This window comes from Coregonus lavaretus, assembly GCF_964263955.1.
Source record: "Coregonus lavaretus genome assembly, chromosome: 17".
In the NCBI taxonomy this organism is placed as follows: domain Eukaryota; kingdom Metazoa; phylum Chordata; class Actinopteri; order Salmoniformes; family Salmonidae; genus Coregonus; species Coregonus lavaretus.
In genome coordinates, this window is record NC_140004.1 from 22899719 (window position 1) to 22918685 (window position 18967).

An 18967-nucleotide genomic window follows, 5' to 3' on the forward strand; every position below is an offset into this window, starting at 1 on the left:
AGTATCCAGAGTACTGTGTGTGTTTTGGTGTTTCCCCCAATGCCAGACCCGAATACAGACTGTGCCGTCTTCTCCAGGGCCAGCCTGATCCAGGCCAATCTGCCAGAGTAGTAGCAGCACAGCAGTGGCTTTGCATAGGGCATTTTCATGGCTGAATGACTGCTGCTGCCCAGGCTATGAGACCTGACGGGAGGGCTGCTCATCCATACTACAGGTGTCTGACTGAAGAAGCCCAACTGCATGTGTCCTCATGCTTCATGGGACAGTATTATCTTTGTCCAGCAAGCCTCATCCATAAAAACATAATGATTAGGTCTAAAACAGATGCTAAGACGTAATTGTATTCGCAAAGCTTTTTATTGAAGGCTTGGTGTCTGAAACAACATTTCATTACAGTGCTGTATTTCCATTCTCTTCAGTTTCTTAGGGTAGAGCATTTGATACAGACACAGCAAACTGTTAACAATGTAACAATACAAAATCCTGACATCCAAAGCAAACCCACCCAAAGATCATGTGAAATGACAAACAATAGGATCCAAGGCACTCTAGTAAATCCCTCTGATCTTGATCTGGTCCTTTCGAAGTAACAAAGGGTTTTTCTGACCAGGGTAATTATATTATTTCCATTGCTATGACCTTAACTGTATACTGTGCCAACAGGATATGTTTGCTGACAGAGGCAACAACACCAGGCATGTTTAATAGCAAAAACCTGGAATTGAGACTGACCCATCATCCATGTCCTGTACAACCATCAATCTCTGTTCCATCATGCCCTCTAAGGAAAAGTAGGCCTACATAAAAATTATTCTAAACCTAGAGGTGATTTACACTGTTCTCCTCAACAACAAAAGGTCCTTTCATTTCATGGCCTGGTGACTTTCATGTTCATTGATTTGATCTAGAAGTACACGTTAACAAATCTTGATTTGCAGTGCAGACCCATCACACTTTTTTCCTTCTCATGTGAACAGACACCCTAAAAAGTGACTAAAGGCCCTTAAAAGCGAGGCCAGTCAAGCTGAAAGCATGACCTTTTCCAAATGTTTGGAAGTGTTTGTTTCCATATTAAGGGACCTTATAAGAATAAAGAACCCCCCCTGGGAAGACAATCATCTGTTTACAGATACCTTGAACCCACAATGGGATCTAACATGTTTTCAACAGTGCCATATAGGGCAACCGGAAACATGGTCCTGAGCCAAATTTCCATGAGTGTAAATTCCCCCCTCCCCCTCAGTCACAATGACAGCCAAGCCCCGATTTCCCAGACATCACAGCCCAAAACTAAAGACTAACGAACTGGAGTTTTTCCATCAGAGCGCAACCACCTAAAGTAGGTCTAGAGTGATTCCTCACAAAACCCAGACAAAAAAAACACCAAGATTTGGGGGATTTTCATATAATGTAATCCAAAGAATAGTCTTTTGAGGAAGGATTGTTGACATATATTTGACATGTGCATCTTAAAGCATAATTGCTAAATAATTTATAAAAGTTGGTGGGTCGTTTCATGTCATTTCAGCAAGCCATGATACCCACCATCTCAGATTTTTATGAAATTGTTTCTGTAGTTAGAAACAGATAAGATTAGAATTCCTGCAACATTATTTTGTTCAAATATAATTTGCTCTCTGAGAAATTAAGCTAATTGATTGCACCCAAATTGGCAATTTTAATTCATAGGATTCACATAATATTCAATAAATAAAGTACCTAACATCCGATTTGGACCCCAAAAAAATCTAAAAATGAGTAGGACATGAGGAATCCAAAGAAATGGTCACCCACGGACCCACCACACCAAACCCAACCCAACAACAAGTATATAGTATTAGTTCTCTATGCCTGACAAGAAGTATGGAGCTGCGGCTCTGCGTATTGTTTATTCATCCTATGTAATGTATTCTCTGAGAATTTTGTGATGTTTTTTTTCTTCCACCAGTTCAGATAAATTAGTTATTGAAGTTGTTAGGTTTCTGTCCCATCCTACATCCTGATATTACCAGGTTCTTTCCACTAGATGTATTGTTTTAAGAATCTGCCCCCCCCCCCTTCAATGTTAAAGGGATAGTTAACCCAAATTACTAAATGACCTATTCGTTTCCAATCTATGGAAAAGGTATGACAGCAACCCATGCTTTGGTTTTGTTTACCTGGCCACTGTTTCAAATGCTCACTTTTTAGCATTTGTGGCACAAATCCAATTCAAGTCAATGGTAACTATATAATTTTGCCGCTTCATATCCAAATAATCTATAAGTAACATTGAGTTACACAATCTATTTTTTGATACTTTAGGATGATTTGAACATGACACGTGAAAATTCTTATATAGGTACCATTGACTTACATTGGATTTGTGCCACAAATGCTAAAAAGTTAGCATTTGAAACAGTGGCCAACAAAACCAAAGCATGGGTTGTGGTCATACTTTGTCAATAGACTGCTTACAGGGTAAGGCAACCAATGTTATTTTGTAATTTGGGTGAACTATCCCTTTAAAATTGGGGGGATCTTCAAACTTTTTAACCTAATAGCAGGAACAGCACAATCTAGTGGTCAGAAACGGGTAATATCAGGATGTAGGATGGGACATAAACCTAACAACTTGAATGACTCATTTCTCTGAACAGGGGGGAAAAAAACCATCACCAAATTCACTGGGAATACATTACATGCAACAATACTCCGAGCCGCAGCTCCATACTACTTGTCAGACACAGATAACTGATACTATATACTCGTTGTTGGGGTGGGATTGGCGTGGGGGGTCCATGGGTGGCTTTTGACCTTTCCTTTGGATTCCTCATGTCTAACTCATTGTTAGAAAAGTTTGGTACAGGTACTATGTCAGGTACTATATTATCTGAATATTATATGAATTTGGATGCAATCAATTAGCTTAATTTCTCAGAGATCAAATTATATTTCAACAAAATAATGTTGCAGGAATGCTTATTTTATCTGTTTCTAACAACAGAAACGATTTCAGAACAATCTGAGATGGTGGGTGTCGAAATCCTCTTTCTTGTGCTTTTTGAAGTGGAAAGACATTTACATTTACATTTTAGTCATTTAGCAGACGCTCTTATCCAGAGTGACTTACAGTTAGTGAGTGCATACATTGTCATACTGGCCCCCAGTGGGAGTCGAAACCCACAACCCTGGCGTTGCAAGCGCCATGCTCTACCATCTGAGCTACACTGGCATATTTATGACATTTTGGTCTTACCCAGCCCTCCTTTAAGCCTCCATAGTGTTTCATCTGTTGATGTTACAAAGCAAACATTGGTGTCATATGAAGCTTTACCACTTGCTCTGTAATATGATACTGCTTTCACATAAGATTTACGGTATTTCGCTTGTAAAACAAATTGGACAATGTTTATACGACCCCCTTACAAACAGGCCCATTTTTACCACATTCCTGCCTGCATATGCCTTTTATACCTCCAGTGAGCATGCCGGGGACGAGTGGTAGTAGTGGTGTATTTGTATTTGTATTTATTATGGATCCCCATTAGCTGCTGCCTCTTCCTGGGGTCCAGCAAAATTAAGGCAGTTCATACAATTTTAAAAACATTACAATACATTCACAGATTACACAACACAGTGTGCCCTCAGGCCCCAACTCCACCACTACCACATATCTACAGTACAAAATCCATGTGTACGTGTGTATAGTGCGTATGTTATCGTGTGTGTGTGTATGCATTGTCTGCACCTATGTTTGTGTTGCTTCACAGTTCCCGCTGTTCCATAAGGTGTTTTTGTATCTGTTTTTTAAATCTAATTTTACTACTTGCATCAGTTACTTGATGTGGAATAGAGTTCCATGTAGTCATGGCTCTATGTAGTACTATGCACCTCCCATAGTCTGTTCTGGACTTGGGGACTGTGAAGAGACCTCTGGTGGCATGTCTTGTGGGGTATGCATGGGTGACCGAGCTGTGTGCCAGTAGTTCAAACAGACAGCTCGGTGCATTCAACATGTCAATACCTCTCATAAATACAAGTAGTGATGAAGTCAATCTCTCCTCCACTTTGAGCCAGGAGAGATTGACATGCATATTATTAATATTAGCTCTCTGTGTACACCCAAGGGCCAGCTGTGCTGCCCTGTTCTGAGCCAATTGCAATTGTCCTAAGTCCTTTTTTGTGGCACCTGACCACACGACTGAACAGTAGTCCAGGTGTGACAAAACTAGGGCCTGTAGGACCTGCCTTGTTGATAGTGCTGTTAAGAAGGTAGAGTAGGGCTTTATTATGAACATACTTCTCCCCATGTTAGCTACTGTTCAATATGTTTTGACCATGACAGTTTACAATCCAGGGTTACTCCAAGCAGTTTAGTCACTTCAACTTGCTAAATTTCCACATTATTTATTACACGATTTAGTTGAGGTTTAGGGTTCAGTGAATGATTTGTCCCAAATACAATGCTTTTAGTTTTTGAAACATTTAGGACTAACTTATTCCTTGCCACCCACTCTGCAACTAACTGCAACTCTTTGTTAATTGTTGCAGTCATTTCAGTTGCTGTAGTAGCTGACATGTATAGTGTTGAGTCATCCGCATACATAGACACTCTGGCTTTACTCAAAGCCAGTGGCATGTCATTAGTAAAGATTGAAAAAAGTAATGGGCCTAGACAGCTGCCCTGGGGAATTCCTGATTCTACCTGGATTATGTTGGAGAGGCTTCCACTAAAGAACACCCTCTGTTTTCTGTTAGACAGGTAACTCTGTATCCACAATATAGCAGGTGGAGTAATGCCATAACACATATGTTTATCCAGCAGCAGACTATGATCGATAATGTCAAAAGCCGCACTGAAGCCTAAAACAGCCCCCCCAATCTTTTTATCATCAATTTCTCTCAGCCAATCATCAGTCATTTGTGTAAGTGCTTGTTTAATGTCCTTCTCTATAAGCATGCTGAAAGTTTGTTGTCAATTAGTTTACTGTAAAATAGCATTGTTTCTGGTCAAACACAATTTTTCCCAATAGTTTACTAAGGGTTGGTAACAGGCTAATTGGTCAGCTATTTGGGCCAGCAAAGGGGGCTTTACTATTCTTAGGTAGCGGAATGACTTTTGCTTGGGGGCACACACATTCTAGTAGGCTTAAATTGAAAATATGGCAAATAGGTGTGCGTCTATTTTAATAAATCCATTGAGAATATACACCATCAAAAAGTAATCCATTAATTTATTTAGGCAGGTCCTAAGAAACATTATAAGACTAAGAAAATGTAATTTTCAAAAGAATAGAATGGCATATTTTGAGTTTAATTATGTTACTGGTCTGTGCAGAATATATGGCTGCAGCATGCACATGGAATCAATAGTTATTTTATGAATTAAACAGACAAGACACACTTAGGCTACCCTGATCACAGTCAATACACATATTTTATAGTAGGTTAAGAATATAATGAAATATAACAGAATAAAATACAAATAATATTTTTACCACACAACTTGCATCATGGCAACCACTGTCATATAAAAAAGTAATATTTTGAAAACAGAGCCCAAGGCAAGCCCATGCTTTTTGGATCCACATTTCATCACTTTCTTACCCTCACTCTGCTTTGTTAGGGAGCAGGTGTAGGGTCTTACATTGAGAGTACATTCATCAAGATACTGATAGAAAATAATAGCAATCTATATTTTCAAAAACATTGTCTCGTGTTCATATTTCACAACCTCCGCAGGCTTTTGGAGTTTCCTATAAACAATCGAGCAAAATAATAGGCCTACACTTGATTTAGGCTACATTATTGCATGCTAAATGTTTCTGATCAGTGATAGATGAGCAAACGAATAGATGAGCTATACTACCTCCACTTATTTGCCCTGCCATAGAATTGACCAAATATACAGACGGAGATTCAGTGAAACAAATTCACATTGATTGATTAAGACAAGTCACAGGGTTTTGGCCAGGAGTAGGCCGAGGCTACTAAGCAACTGGAGTGAAGAGCAAAATAATCCACTTGTTAAGCTACATAACATGCTGGCAACATTTTCTGACCAGTGCTAATAAATGAGCCAATGAGCCCGTGGAAGGCCAAAATGTCATAAATATGCCAACTTTGATCAATTATTTCTCAATTATGCTTTTAGTTACAAATGTATGTGTCAACAATCCTTCCTCAATAGGACTATTCTATTGACTACATTTTGTGAAAATCCCCAAAATCAGCCTTTTTTTGTCTGGGTTTCATGAGGAATCACTCTCTACTCATATGATATTGATTTCTTCCTGTTATTACCACACATACAACATATCATATCATCAAGGCAACCGTCTCCATAATCTCAAATCACAATACACACCATGTGACTAATAAGGCTGTGGCAGTGGTGTTTCCGGTAGCCTATCACTATCAGTGTGCCAGCTGGGAAGGTATCTGAGATGCTTAAGATCATAAAGATAAGTAAAGGTAAATGTATATATTACAGGTAAGAGTGACAACAAGGGTTCCTGGTGCCTACAAGCAGAGTATTTTGAATAAAATCTTCCAGCATAGTAGCCTAGCTCTAGATCATAACCCAACATCAGATTCAGCATGGCCCCCACTGGCCATTAGTGTTCCCAACACTAGCCTCTTGAAATATTTGGTCAGATTTAGTGGAAAATGAGAATTAGTTCAAAGAAAATAAGATGACTTGTTTATTTTGTGCAAACATTTTAGCCTCACAGTGTTTGTCATGGCGTAAATTCACAATAAATATTGTCTAGGGCAAAGAGGTAATTGCTTTATGCTACTGCACAGTGTGCATAATGTGAGTTGCTATTATGCAGTAAAATTTATTCAAGTGACACCCAAGTCTGGGCAATTCCATGCTTGCCATGATCATAGTCTATGACATTTCAGTCTATACATGTGTAAATACTTATGTAGTAACACCGTAGGCCTACTCTGGTACCAGCATTGTATTGATATGTTGTTACACAGTAATAATAGGTGTTAGGCACACATTATTGAAATAATATGCTATAGGCATACACATCTAATTGCCAACACTGTAGACTAGGCTACAAATTATATCAAATCACTGGCTTCTGCAGTAGCTAAGGCAGAGGGAGCTTGGTGACTGATATAAAGTTGTGCACTGCCCTTTCACTGCAATAACTTAAAAGGAGTAGTTCACTATTTTACAACTTGATGGTAGATGGTTCCTCAGCCTGAAAATAGTCTATGGGCCAGGAGTAAAGGCAATCCTAGGTTCAGTTCTTTAAACAGCCATTACAAAGTTCAGCTAACTTTAGCCACCGCTAGCTAAAAATCAGTGGAAGTGATGGGGCATGTGAGCATGTAAAAATGTTTTCTCCCAAATACATTGTCCTCTGTAGCTCAGTTGGTAGAGCATGGATAGGGGAATATGGGATAGTGGAACCCAGGAGAGTGGGTTCGATACCAGGGACCACCCATACGAAAAAGTAAAAGAAAGTTGCTTTGGATAAAAGCATCTGCTAAATGTCATGTTGTTGTAATGTCCAAATCAACTACATATTTGTATTGATGTTACTTAAAAAGGTCCAATGCAGACTTTTCTTTTTTAAATCTCAATATCAAATTATTTCTGGGTAACAATGAAGTACCCTCCTGTGAATGCTTTTCATTAAAAAGGTCAAAAATAAACAAAAATACCAAATAGCAATTTCTCAAGCAAGAATTTAGCTAGGACTGTCTGGTAGTGGTCTAAGTGGGGAGGGGAAAACTGAACACTAGCTGTTATTGGCAGAGAGGTTTGGAACTCTATTTCTTATTGGTCTATTAACTAATTTACCGCCTGGTAATGTTACCAGGCAGGCCAAAACTCTATCCCACCAAAACAGGCTGGCAGTCTTTTCAAACAGCTCTTACACTAAAATGGCATTATCATCACTTTCACAATTTCACAGTATTATTCCAACCTCAGTGTGGAAATATATACAGTGGGGAGAACAAGTATTTGATATACTGCGATTTTGCAGGTTTTCCTACTTACAAAGCATGTAGAGGTCTTGTCACGCTCTGGTTCCGGGACTTGGTATTTTAGCCAGAGTGTGTTAAGTATTGTTGTGTTTGGGTTGGTTGGGTGGTTATTGGTTGTTTCTGTGTTTGGTTGAGTGACTCCCAATCAGTGGTAACGAGTGTCAGCTGTCGGCTCGTTATCTCTGATTGGGAGCCATATTTAAACTGTCATTGTTCACCTTGGGGTTGTGGGTTTTTGTTCATTGTTCAGTAGTTGTCACTGAGGACTTCACGATCGTGGTTTGTTTTGTATTCTCGTGTTGAATTATTAAAGTCAAGATGTTCACTCCCAACGCTGCGCTTTGGTCATACTTCTTAGGCGATCGTGACAGAAAAACCCACCACAACGAGACCAAGCAGCGTGTCCAGGAGCCAACGCCAGAAGCAACTCTAGCGGATATCCACTTCGACTGGGTCAAGCCGCGTGAGGAGGAGAGAGGTTGGACTTGGGAGCAGAGGATGGAGAGTCTGGAGAGTCTGGCGAGGAAGATAGATGCCTGGTCCACGGGGAGGAGAGACCCCCAGAAAATTTTTAGGGGGGGGCTCACGACGTCGGGGCAGAAGGTGTACGGCCCGGAGGAGTGCAAGAGGTTGGCAGATATGGCCGCCAGTTTAAGGGGGCCACTGGTTACGAAGGGGAAGGAAAGTGTGGGGGCACGGCGAGAGGTACTGGGGTGTGTTACCAGTCCGGTCCGGCCCGTTCCTGATCCCCGTGTAGGGCCAGGGGTGTGTGTCCCCAGTGCGGTTCTGTCTGTTCCTGTTCCTCGCATTGAACCTACGGTGCGCGTCGCCAGCCCAGCCCGGCCTGTCCCTGCTCAACGCACCAAGCCTACGGGGTGCGTCGCCAGCCCAGCCCGGCCTGTTCCTGCGCCCCGCACCAAGTCTGTGGTGCGTTTCGCCAGCCCAGCCCGGCCTGTCCCTGCTCTACGCACCAAGCCTACGGGGTGCGTCGCCAGCCCAGCCCGGCCTGTTCCTGCGCCCCGCACCAAGTCTGTGGTGCGTTTCGCCAGCCCAGCCCGGCCTGTCCCTGCTCTACGCACCAAGCCTAGGGGGTGCGTCGCCAGCCCAGCCCGGCCTGTCTCTGCTCTACGCACCAAGACTACGGTGTGCGTCGCCGGCCCAACCCGGACTGTTCCTGCCACTCGCACCAGGCTAAGGGGGCGAGTCGTCAACCTGGTTCAGCCTATTCCTGCTACTCGCACCAAGCCAGGGAGGCGAGTCGTCAACCTGAGGAGGTCCGTTCCGGCTCCACGCACCAAGCCGAGGGTGCGTATCGTCGGCCAGGTCCGGTCCGTTCCTGTCTCACGCGCCAAGCTAGGGGTGCGCGTCATCAGTTTGGATCCAGCCAGCTGGGTTGGATTGGACCGGGGCCATTACGGGGGGAGTTATGTAGGGTGGTGGTCAAGCCCGGAGCCGGAGCCGCCTCCGAGGAGCAACACCCACCCAGCCCTCCCCTATTTGGGTTTTTGAGGCGCGGTCGCAGTCCGCGCCTTTAGGGGGGGGTACTGTCACGCTCTGGTTCCGGGACTTGGTATTTTAGCCAGAGTGTGTTAAGTATTGTTGTGTTTGGGTTGGTTGGGTGGTTATTGGTTGTTTCTGTGTTTGGTTGAGTGACTCCCAATCAGTGGTAACGAGTGTCAGCTGTCGGCTCGTTATCTCTGATTGGGAGCCATATTTAAACTGTCATTGTTCACCTTGGGGTTGTGGGTTTTTGTTCATTGTTCAGTAGTTGTCACTGAGGACTTCACGATCGTGGTTTGTTTTGTATTCTCGTGTTGAATTATTAAAGTCAAGATGTTCACTCCCAACGCTGCGCTTTGGTCATACTTCTTAGGCGATCGTGACAGGTCTGTAATTTCTATCATAGGTACACTTCAACTGTGAGAGACGGAATCTAACCACAGAAAATCACATTATATGATTTTTAAGTAATTAATTTGCATTTTATTGCATGACATAAGTATTTGATACATCAGAAAAGCAGAACTTAATATTTGGTACAGAAACCTTTGTTTGCAATTACAGAGATCATACGTTTCCTGTAGGTCTTGAACAGGTTTGCACACACTGCAGCAGGGATTTTGGCCCACTCCTCCATACAGACCTTCTCCAGATCCTTCAGGTTTCAGGGCTGTCGCTGGGCAATACGAACTTTCAGCTCCCTCCAAAGATTTTCTATTGGGTTCAGGTCTGGAGACTGGCTAGGCCACTCCAGGACCTTGAGATGCTTCTTACAGCTGTGTGTTTCGGGTCGTTGTCATGCTGGAAGACCCAGCCACGACCCATCTTCAATGGTCTTACTGAGGGAAGGAGGTTGTTGGCCAAGATCTCGCGATACATGGCCCCATCCATCCTCCCCTCAATACGGTGCAGTCGTCCTGTCCCCTTTGCAGAAAAGCATCCCCAAAGAATGATGTTTGCACCTCCATGCTTCACGGTTGGGATGGTGTTCTTGGGGTTGTACTCATCCTTCTTCTTCCTCCAAACACGGCGAGTGGAGTTTAGACCAAAAAGCTCAATTTTTGTCTCATAAGACCACATGACCTTCTCCCATTCCTCCTCTGGATCATCCAGATGGTCATTGCAAACTTCAGACGGGCCTGGACATGCGCTGGCTTGAGCAGGGGGACCTTGCGTGCGCTGCAGGATTGTAATCCATGACGGCGTAGTGTGTTACTAATGGTTTTCTTTGAGACTGTGGTCCCAGCTCTCTTCAGGTCATTGACCAGGTCCTGCCGTGTAGTTCTGGGCTGATCCCTCACCTTCCTCATGATCATTGATGCCCTACGAGGTGAGATCTTGCATGGAGCCCCAGACCGAGGGTGATTGACCGTCATCTTGAACTTCTTCCATTTTCTAATAATTGCGCCAACAGTTGTTGCCTTCTCACCAAGCTGCTTGTCTATTGTCCTGTAGCCCATACCAGCCTTGTGCAGGTCTACAATTTTATCCCTGATGTCCTTACACAGCTTTGGCCATTGTGGAGAGGTTGGAGTCTGTTTGATTGAGTGTGTGGACAGGTGTCTTTTATACAGGTAACAAGTTCAAACAGGTGCAGTTAATACAGGTAATGAGTGGAGAACAGGAGGGCTTCTTAAAGAAAAACTAACAGGTCTGTGAGAGACGGAATTCTTACTGGTTGGTAGGTGATCCAATACTTATGTCATGCAATAAAATGCTAATTAATTACTTAAAAATCATACAATGTGATTTTCTGGATTTTTGTTTTAGATTCCGTCTCTCACAGTTGAAGTGTACCTATGATAAAAATTACAGACCTCTACATGCTTTGTAAGTAGGAAAACCTGCAAAATCGGCAGTGTATCAAATACTTGTTCTCCCCACTGCATAAAACACAGGAAAACCACGTTTTTGACTGCAATTTGCCTTTAAAAGGTGATTTGGCCATAATAAAAATAAAAAACATGCTCACATGCCCCCATCAACGCATAGATTTTTAGCTAGCGGTGTCTAAAGTTAGCTGAACTTTGTAATGGCTGTTTAATCTTAGATGCTAAGTCCCCTATATGGGGGACTTTGAGCGGTTCTGCTCTGACTGACATTTTGGTGTACAAAGTGCTCTTTGAACTTTGTAGGGTCCCGTTCCAGAAAGCCCCATCCGTCTGCTCTCCACTCCCACAGCGGATGTAATATTATTTTGTTTATGAATTATTAAGTGATTAAAACTCAAAATTCTGCTACCAAATCAGTAACAGAATTTCCCGAAAAATCTGTAACGGAATTTCTGCAATTGAATTGGCTACAGTGGGAATTGACGTCTGGACAGGCCTTCATTTGTCCCAAACATAAACGTCCATGATTGTTTCAGATTAGGTCCAGTTCAGTAGAGCACAAAAGAGTACAGTACATTCAAGAAAAGTAGGTTTAGTTCTGTACAGTACATTACAGTACAATAGAGAACAGTAGAGTACAGTGCAGTAAAGGAAAGTAGAGTATAGTTCAGCACAGTCATGTAGAGTAGAATAGAGTGAAGTAGAGTTCAGTACAATACACAGTAGAGCACACTAGAGTTGAGTAAACTAGAATGTACTTGACTATACTCAACTATACACTACTGTACTTGGTACTGGTACAATGTGTATATAGCAAAGTTATCGTTACTCATTGTGTATTTATTCCTTCTGTTATTATTTGTCAATTTTTCTCTATGCATTGTTGGGAAGGGCCCGTAAGTAAGCATTTCCCTTTTAGTCTACACCCGTTGTTTCCAAAGCATATGACAAATGATTTGAACTATACTGTATTCTACTGTTCTGTGCTGTAATGTACTCTATTGTACTCTACTGAGCTCTACTGTGCTGTACTTTGATGTCCAAACTTGTGAAACATACAGCACCAGTCAAAAGTTGAGAGACACCTACTAATTCCACGGTTTTTCTTTATTTTTACTATTTTCTACATTGTAGAATAATAGTGAAGACATCAAAACTATGAAATAACACATATGGAATCACGTAGTAACCAAAAAAGTGTTAAACAAATCAAAATATATTTTCTATTTGAGATTCTTCAAAGTTGCCACCCTTTGCCTTCATGACAGCTTTGCACACTCTTGGCATTCTCTCAACCAGCTTGAGCATGAGGTAGTCACCTGGAATGCATTTCAATTAACAGGTGTGCCTTGTAAAAGTTAATTTGAAGAATTTATTTCCTTCTTAATGTGTTTGAGTCAGGAAGACCCAGAGTTACCTCTACTGCAGAGGATAAGTTCATTAGAGTTACCAGCCTCAGAAATCGGCAATTAACTGCACCTCAGATTGCAACCCAAATAAATGCTTCACAGAGTTCAAGTAACAGACACATCTCAACATCAACTGTTCAGAGGAGACTGCGTGAATCAGGCCTTCATGGTCGAATTGCTGCAAAGAAACCACTACTAAAGGACACCAAAAGGAAGAAGAGACTTGCTTGGGCCAAGAAACCCAAGCAATGGACATTAGACCGGTGGAAATATGTCCTTTGGTCTGATGAGTCCAAATGTGTGATTTTTGATTCCAACTGCCGTGTCTTTGTGAGACGCAGAGTAGGTGAACGGATGATCTCCGCATGTGTGGTTCCCACCGTGAAGCATGGAGGAGGAGGTGTGATGATTTAGGGATGCTTTGCTGGTGACACTGTCTGTGATTTATTTAGAATTCAAGGCACACTTAACCAGCATGGCTACCAAAGCATTCTGCAGCGATACGCCATCCCATCTGGTTTGAGCTTAGTGGGACTATCATTTGTTTTTCAACGGGACAATGACCCAACACACCTCCAGACTGTGTAAAGGCTATTTCACCAAGAAGGAGAGTGTTGGAGTGCTGTATCAGATGACCTGGCCTCCACAAATCACCCTACCTCAACCCAATTGAGATGGTTTGGGATGAGTTGGACCGAAAAGAAGCAACAAGTGCCCAGCATATTTGGGAACTCCTTCAAGACTGTTGGAAAAGCATTCCAGTTGAAGCTGGTTGAGAGAATGCCAAGTATGCAAAGCTGTCATCAAGGCAAAGGGTGGCTACTTTGAAGAATCTCAAATATAAAATATATTTTGATTTGTTTAACACTTTTTTGCTTACTACATGATTCCATATGTGTTATTTCATAGTTTTGATGTCTTCACTATTACTCTATAATGTAGAAAATAGTAAAAAATAAAGAAAAACCCTTGAATGAGTAGGTGTGTCCAAACTTTTGACTGGTACTGTAGACGTCTTTGATTGGTTCAGATTTGGTCCGGTTCGGACCAACCAAATTTGGTCGTTTGGTGGCAGAGCTCATTAAAATAACAGCCAGTGTGTAGAATAATACCCAAATATGCAAAGGAGGATACTGCATATTTCTACCTTTGTGTTCCTATTTAGGATACATCACCATGAAGAGAACGACTTTCATATCCATCATTATGTATTTCTGTGTAGTACAGATCAGGGACCCATGAAGAAAATTATGTTACCGGGTGTAAATCCACTTCACTTACTGTAGTTCAATAACCACAATATATTTTTTTCAAACTCAAGGTATCATGTCATAGCTGGCACTCCATACTTTCTGCAGACATATTTGAATGTTAATTCGGAGCAGATTTTTCGAAAATGTGGTCACATAACAAACTAAGGGAGATTTTACCGAAATTCTGTTACCAAACTTTGCATCTGCACATTTCTTTCAGTAAATGTGTTTTGTAAAATGTTCAGTGTAAATTGTTAAAAGTAGTTATTGTGCATAGAGTTGTATCGTTTGTTAAACTTTGAAATTAATGGTTTTTGTTCGGCATACATTTTAAGTGAAAAAGTCTCAGCCCAATTCTGTTACCATGGAATTGTCCAGTTGTAACAAGCCTGCAAACATTTCAATGGTGTCTGCAGCGCTCAGTGGACGTTTAGGAGAAAATTCTCTGTTTTGGTGCCAATATTGTACTTTATGATCATATTTTACAGTTATAAGAAAGGTGAAATCTTATAGTAAGTCGTTTATAATTTGATTGTTACTGTATTTAGAAAGCATTTCAGTCATTTCAAGCCCTATTGCCCCACTTTTGTTGAATAGGGGAAAAAATAATATACTTTTTTATATTTTCATAATATTTGTACTATGTACTTGAGCTTGTGTCCTCAAAAGTGAGTACACCTCATCAATGTAATGTATAACTATTTTTACCAGAAAGGTGAGTTCCAGAGTAGACCTTTCTAAAACTATGCAACATTACCAGTTATTATTTATGGCCATGAAAAATAGTTACGTTTGTGTATGTCTATTTAGGCGGAAATCTAAATTTTCCCCTATCAAAAACGGAACCATGGATTACAGTTTCTCCTGGCCCATAGACTACTTTCAGGGTGAGTCTATAACGTCAAGTAAAAAAAAAACAAGTGAACTTCTCCTTTAAATGTGTCGTTGTTGCACGCCATCAATTTCCTGTTTGATTTAAACTGTCTTGGACCCGTTGTTGCTTGATGGTTCTCTCGGTGGATCTGATGTGAGAACACTCACGCACCTCAATAATCATGCTGCAAAAACTCACGATAAATACGGGGTGAGGATAACTAGACAGAGGACTTGCAGTTGTATAGGCCGATCGAAGTAAACAACAAAACAATTATGTCGTCAGAAGCCGCAATAACAGTGTCCAAGACGCAGCTACAACGCGTGAAGTGACTTCAAAGTTATGATCCACATATCGATTGAAAATAAACCATTTAGGCTACAGAAATCATGGTTTGCATGATGAAAATGAATAGTCTAAGGAAGCCTGATGTTGAAAAATAACTCATTTTATAAGGCCTATAATTCAAGTTAAATAGCGGATTGGATTGCATGCCCGATGACAGCTTGTGGGAGTTGAATTTGTCTCAATTCGAATCTATGGAATGTTGTTACTATGTTACAGGCAGTAGAATGTGGTCTTGTACAGTTCTGGTGTTCTCTGGCAGATCTAACGGCTTACATAGAAATCTCGCTGTTCCACTGGAAAATTGGATAATCGCCATTCAAAGTGGGTTAAAGCAGTATATAGATAAGTAAACATTTGTGTGTTTAATACTTACATTGTCGAATAATGATCCAACATTTGCGGTGACAAGTAGGACGTCAGTGTACATTTCCATGATAACGATCGAATTCCAGAAATAGTCTGCGGGAACAACTCGGTTAGACGCGATGGTAAAATCCTGTGCGTGTTTTACAAACCGCTTACTGGTACGGTGGTGTATTGTATATGTCGCTGAAGAAGTCGGTCGTACAATTCATCTGGATCATTTGTTTCTGCTGTTTTAACTTGCCCGCTTTTGGTTAATGGCGGGAGTCGTCTGCCGTCTTGATTCTGTCCTTGAGCAGGAGTTATCTCGCATGTCTGCTTAGAAATGGCGGGACAGAATTTATATCTCTCTTCATGGTAATTGGATTTATACCTGGAACCTGCATCTGCTGCCTGCGCCAGAACAGTTCCTTCTGCCCGGCGCGACCAGATCAAGCAGTTGTTGTCAATGTTGTGTCATGAATATCGGAACTCCGCCCACGGCACCCAGTTATTAAAGACACATTCCAACAATTTTTGAACTTTTAATGTTGAAAAACAATATCCCAGGTGTAAATACAGTAATGTACACACACTAGGGTAAAACAATGTGTTTTGAGCAAAAGTGTTTTTTTAGACACAAGTGCAAACTTCATGGAGTAGTAGGGCAATAGGCCATTCAAGGAGTTGTTGGTCTGATGGTACCCTCTGATGTCCTCCCTCCAGCCCCTGTGACAAATCCGGTTGGCGTTTCCACTCATTACCAAATATAGTGGTGAGAGGAAGCTCAGGGGCTGGCAGTGGGAGAAGATGGAGTGAGATGCATATTTCCTCATCGATTAAACATTTGATCTCAATACAGTTTCTGTTTCCAAAACTAGAATCTGTTAAGAACAGAGTGGACTAAGTTTTGTAGACTTTACCCCATGCCAAAGTTTCTAAAAATTGCGTTGTTTAGGAGTGCAAGGCCGAATTGAGTTATTGCACATTCGCACTTCAGAGCAGGCGTTCCCTAACATAAATATGCAAATACATGCTAGAACGCCGCAATAGGCTCTCGCTAGATCGTGCTTGGCTCTGCCCACCTCCTTGCTTGTTCTGCCCACTATGATTTATTTGCTCCCATTGGAAACAACAGGCTGTGGTCTATCTTGGGTTAGTTATACAAATCTTTGGCGTTGGTTTTGTTGCTAAACAACCAACCTGTCAATAGAGAGCTAGAGAACAAACGCGGAAAGCCCTACCTTTTCTCTTAGTCAAGTTTTACTAAAACCACATCCAGACCTCAAATCATCCAACACTAAAATACAGTAGGCTAGTAGTAGCATTTATACAGTCTATGGCTAGTAGCCTACTAGGTTACTACATTATAACATATAGCCCACACATGTCTGTCTGAGACTGGGGGAAATTATTATGAATGGTTGGGCCTATCAAATACCAGATATTAAGCTACTTCACAAATAAACAAACAATTAAGCGACATTAAAATACATGTAGCCTATTCATTTATAGAGATTGTGGATCATGTTCAATCTGTTATTGTCAGTGGGCTGGCAACAGTTTACCATCTGCTGAATCTAGGCAAAATGTTCAAAGAACAGAAGATGAAGATGAAAGACCAGACACAGTTTTCTGATTAAATAATCCATCAAACCTTGACACTGTTGTTGTAAAACATAACTGGTTGACTAATTGCAATGATGAAAACAAAAGAGCAGAGTGGTGTGATTTAATTGGATTGATCCCATCTCACCATCCATTTGGATGTGTGCCCACCACTTTCTGCCACCATGCCTGACAAGTCAGAAATATGAAGTTCGTAAAGGGTTTTGACTGAATATGATCCATTATGTTTTACACTATGCTATGATCTTTGAGCAGACACTACATTGACAGTTCTGCACTAAAACAGCCAAATTCTTTGAGTGATACACTGATATTGTGAAAGAGCAGAATCCTGCCCCTACCTCAGCTTTTCATAGACCTCACAGCCTACTCTATTAGGTTTACTTGATAACAGGACAAACGACATCCCACTTATTATGGTGAGCTGTTGAACAATCCGGTCAGACCTAAGGAAGCGTATGGAAATGGGATAGGCCTATGGGGGCAGAGGTCGGATAAATAATTTTTAACCTTGTGGTGAATAGGCCAGATAATTCAAGGATTAGGTGAAGCGCTCAGCAGAAGCACTCTCTTTATTAAATGCAGTACATTCTACAAAAAGTAGCTTTTACAGTTCCTAAACATGTACTCTGCTTCCAAGGGGGGTTGCAACCATTATTTGTTTTGAACTTGCCTCAGTCTGAAACTGCACAGAAAGAGTAAAAATAGTTCAGAGTAAAGCACAGAAAGGGGGCAGAGGCCCAAAACAGCCTCTCCATAGTGCTTGCAGCGAGTTGATAAACCATGGCATGGTTTACCCAACCAACCTTTGAGGTTTTCACACTGCTTCCTCTTGCTCCTTCTCTGTGTATTGCGTGCTTTATCCATCCTGGTCAATGGATCCATTTGAAGCCATTGCAGCACATAGAGGCAGAACATAATGTTGCCCTGTCCATCAGCAGTGGAAACAAAGCCACCTAAAAGGGAAATTCCCCTGAAAGGCTACGGAGGCAGTTCCTCACTGTTGGGATGCAGGCTGGGTACTGGATGGGGTCTCAGTACAATCACTGGCAATAATTTACCCTGGCTGAAAGGAGTCCTGGCTGGACAACATGTCCCTGAGTGCATGGTCAGATAATGAATCGATATAGAACAGGGACCCCTCCCAGGCAAACCATTGTATGTTAGCAAAAACATTTTTCTCCATATGTCTTATCTTTTCATTAGATGACTGATAATGGCAAGGAGAAGTAATCATTATTTTGACCTTCCAAATTATGATTGGAAAAGAAAGTGTCAACTCTAACATAGCCTATTGGGACACTAATCTGGACACTTTTAAGACACCCCGCTACGCCCTCCGACGAACCATCAAACAGGCAAATCATCAATACAGAACTAAGATCGAAACCTACTACACCGGCTCTGATGCTCGTCGGATGTGGCAGGGCTTGCAAACTATCACAGACTACAAAGGGAACCCCAGCCGCGAGAGCTGCCCAGTGACGAGGCTAAATGCCTTCTATGCTCGATTGGAGGCTAGCAACACTGAACCATGCATGAGAGCACCAGTGGTTCCGGACGACAGTGTGAGCACGCTCTCCATGGATTACCAGGTTGTGTACATGTTTCAAGCAGACCACCATAGTCCCTGTGCCCAAGAACACCAAGGTAAGCAGTATCGCCCCTGTCTGTCTGTGTGGTGCATGCGTTTGTCTATCACTCCGTGTGCAGCCAGTTGATGTGATAACCATCTTGTCGGTTGACATAAATACTTTCCCCAAAACCTTCTCAATTAAATGTTAA

The 18967-nt window shown here is 41.8% G+C and overlaps 1 protein-coding gene across 1 annotated transcript in view; it reads right to left on the bottom strand.

Annotated features, from left to right (window-relative positions):
* Positions 1–15998, bottom strand: part of LOC311144550 (inositol polyphosphate-5-phosphatase A-like) — a 32263-nt gene extending 16265 nt beyond the window's left edge. The window contains exon 1 of the mRNA XM_084180580.1: positions 15585–15998. Coding sequence (XP_084036706.1) covers positions 15585–15644 — 60 coding nt within the window. The 5' untranslated portion in view covers positions 15645–15998. The remainder of the gene's footprint in view (positions 1–15584) is intronic.
* Between the last annotated feature and the right edge of the window lie 2969 nt (positions 15999–18967).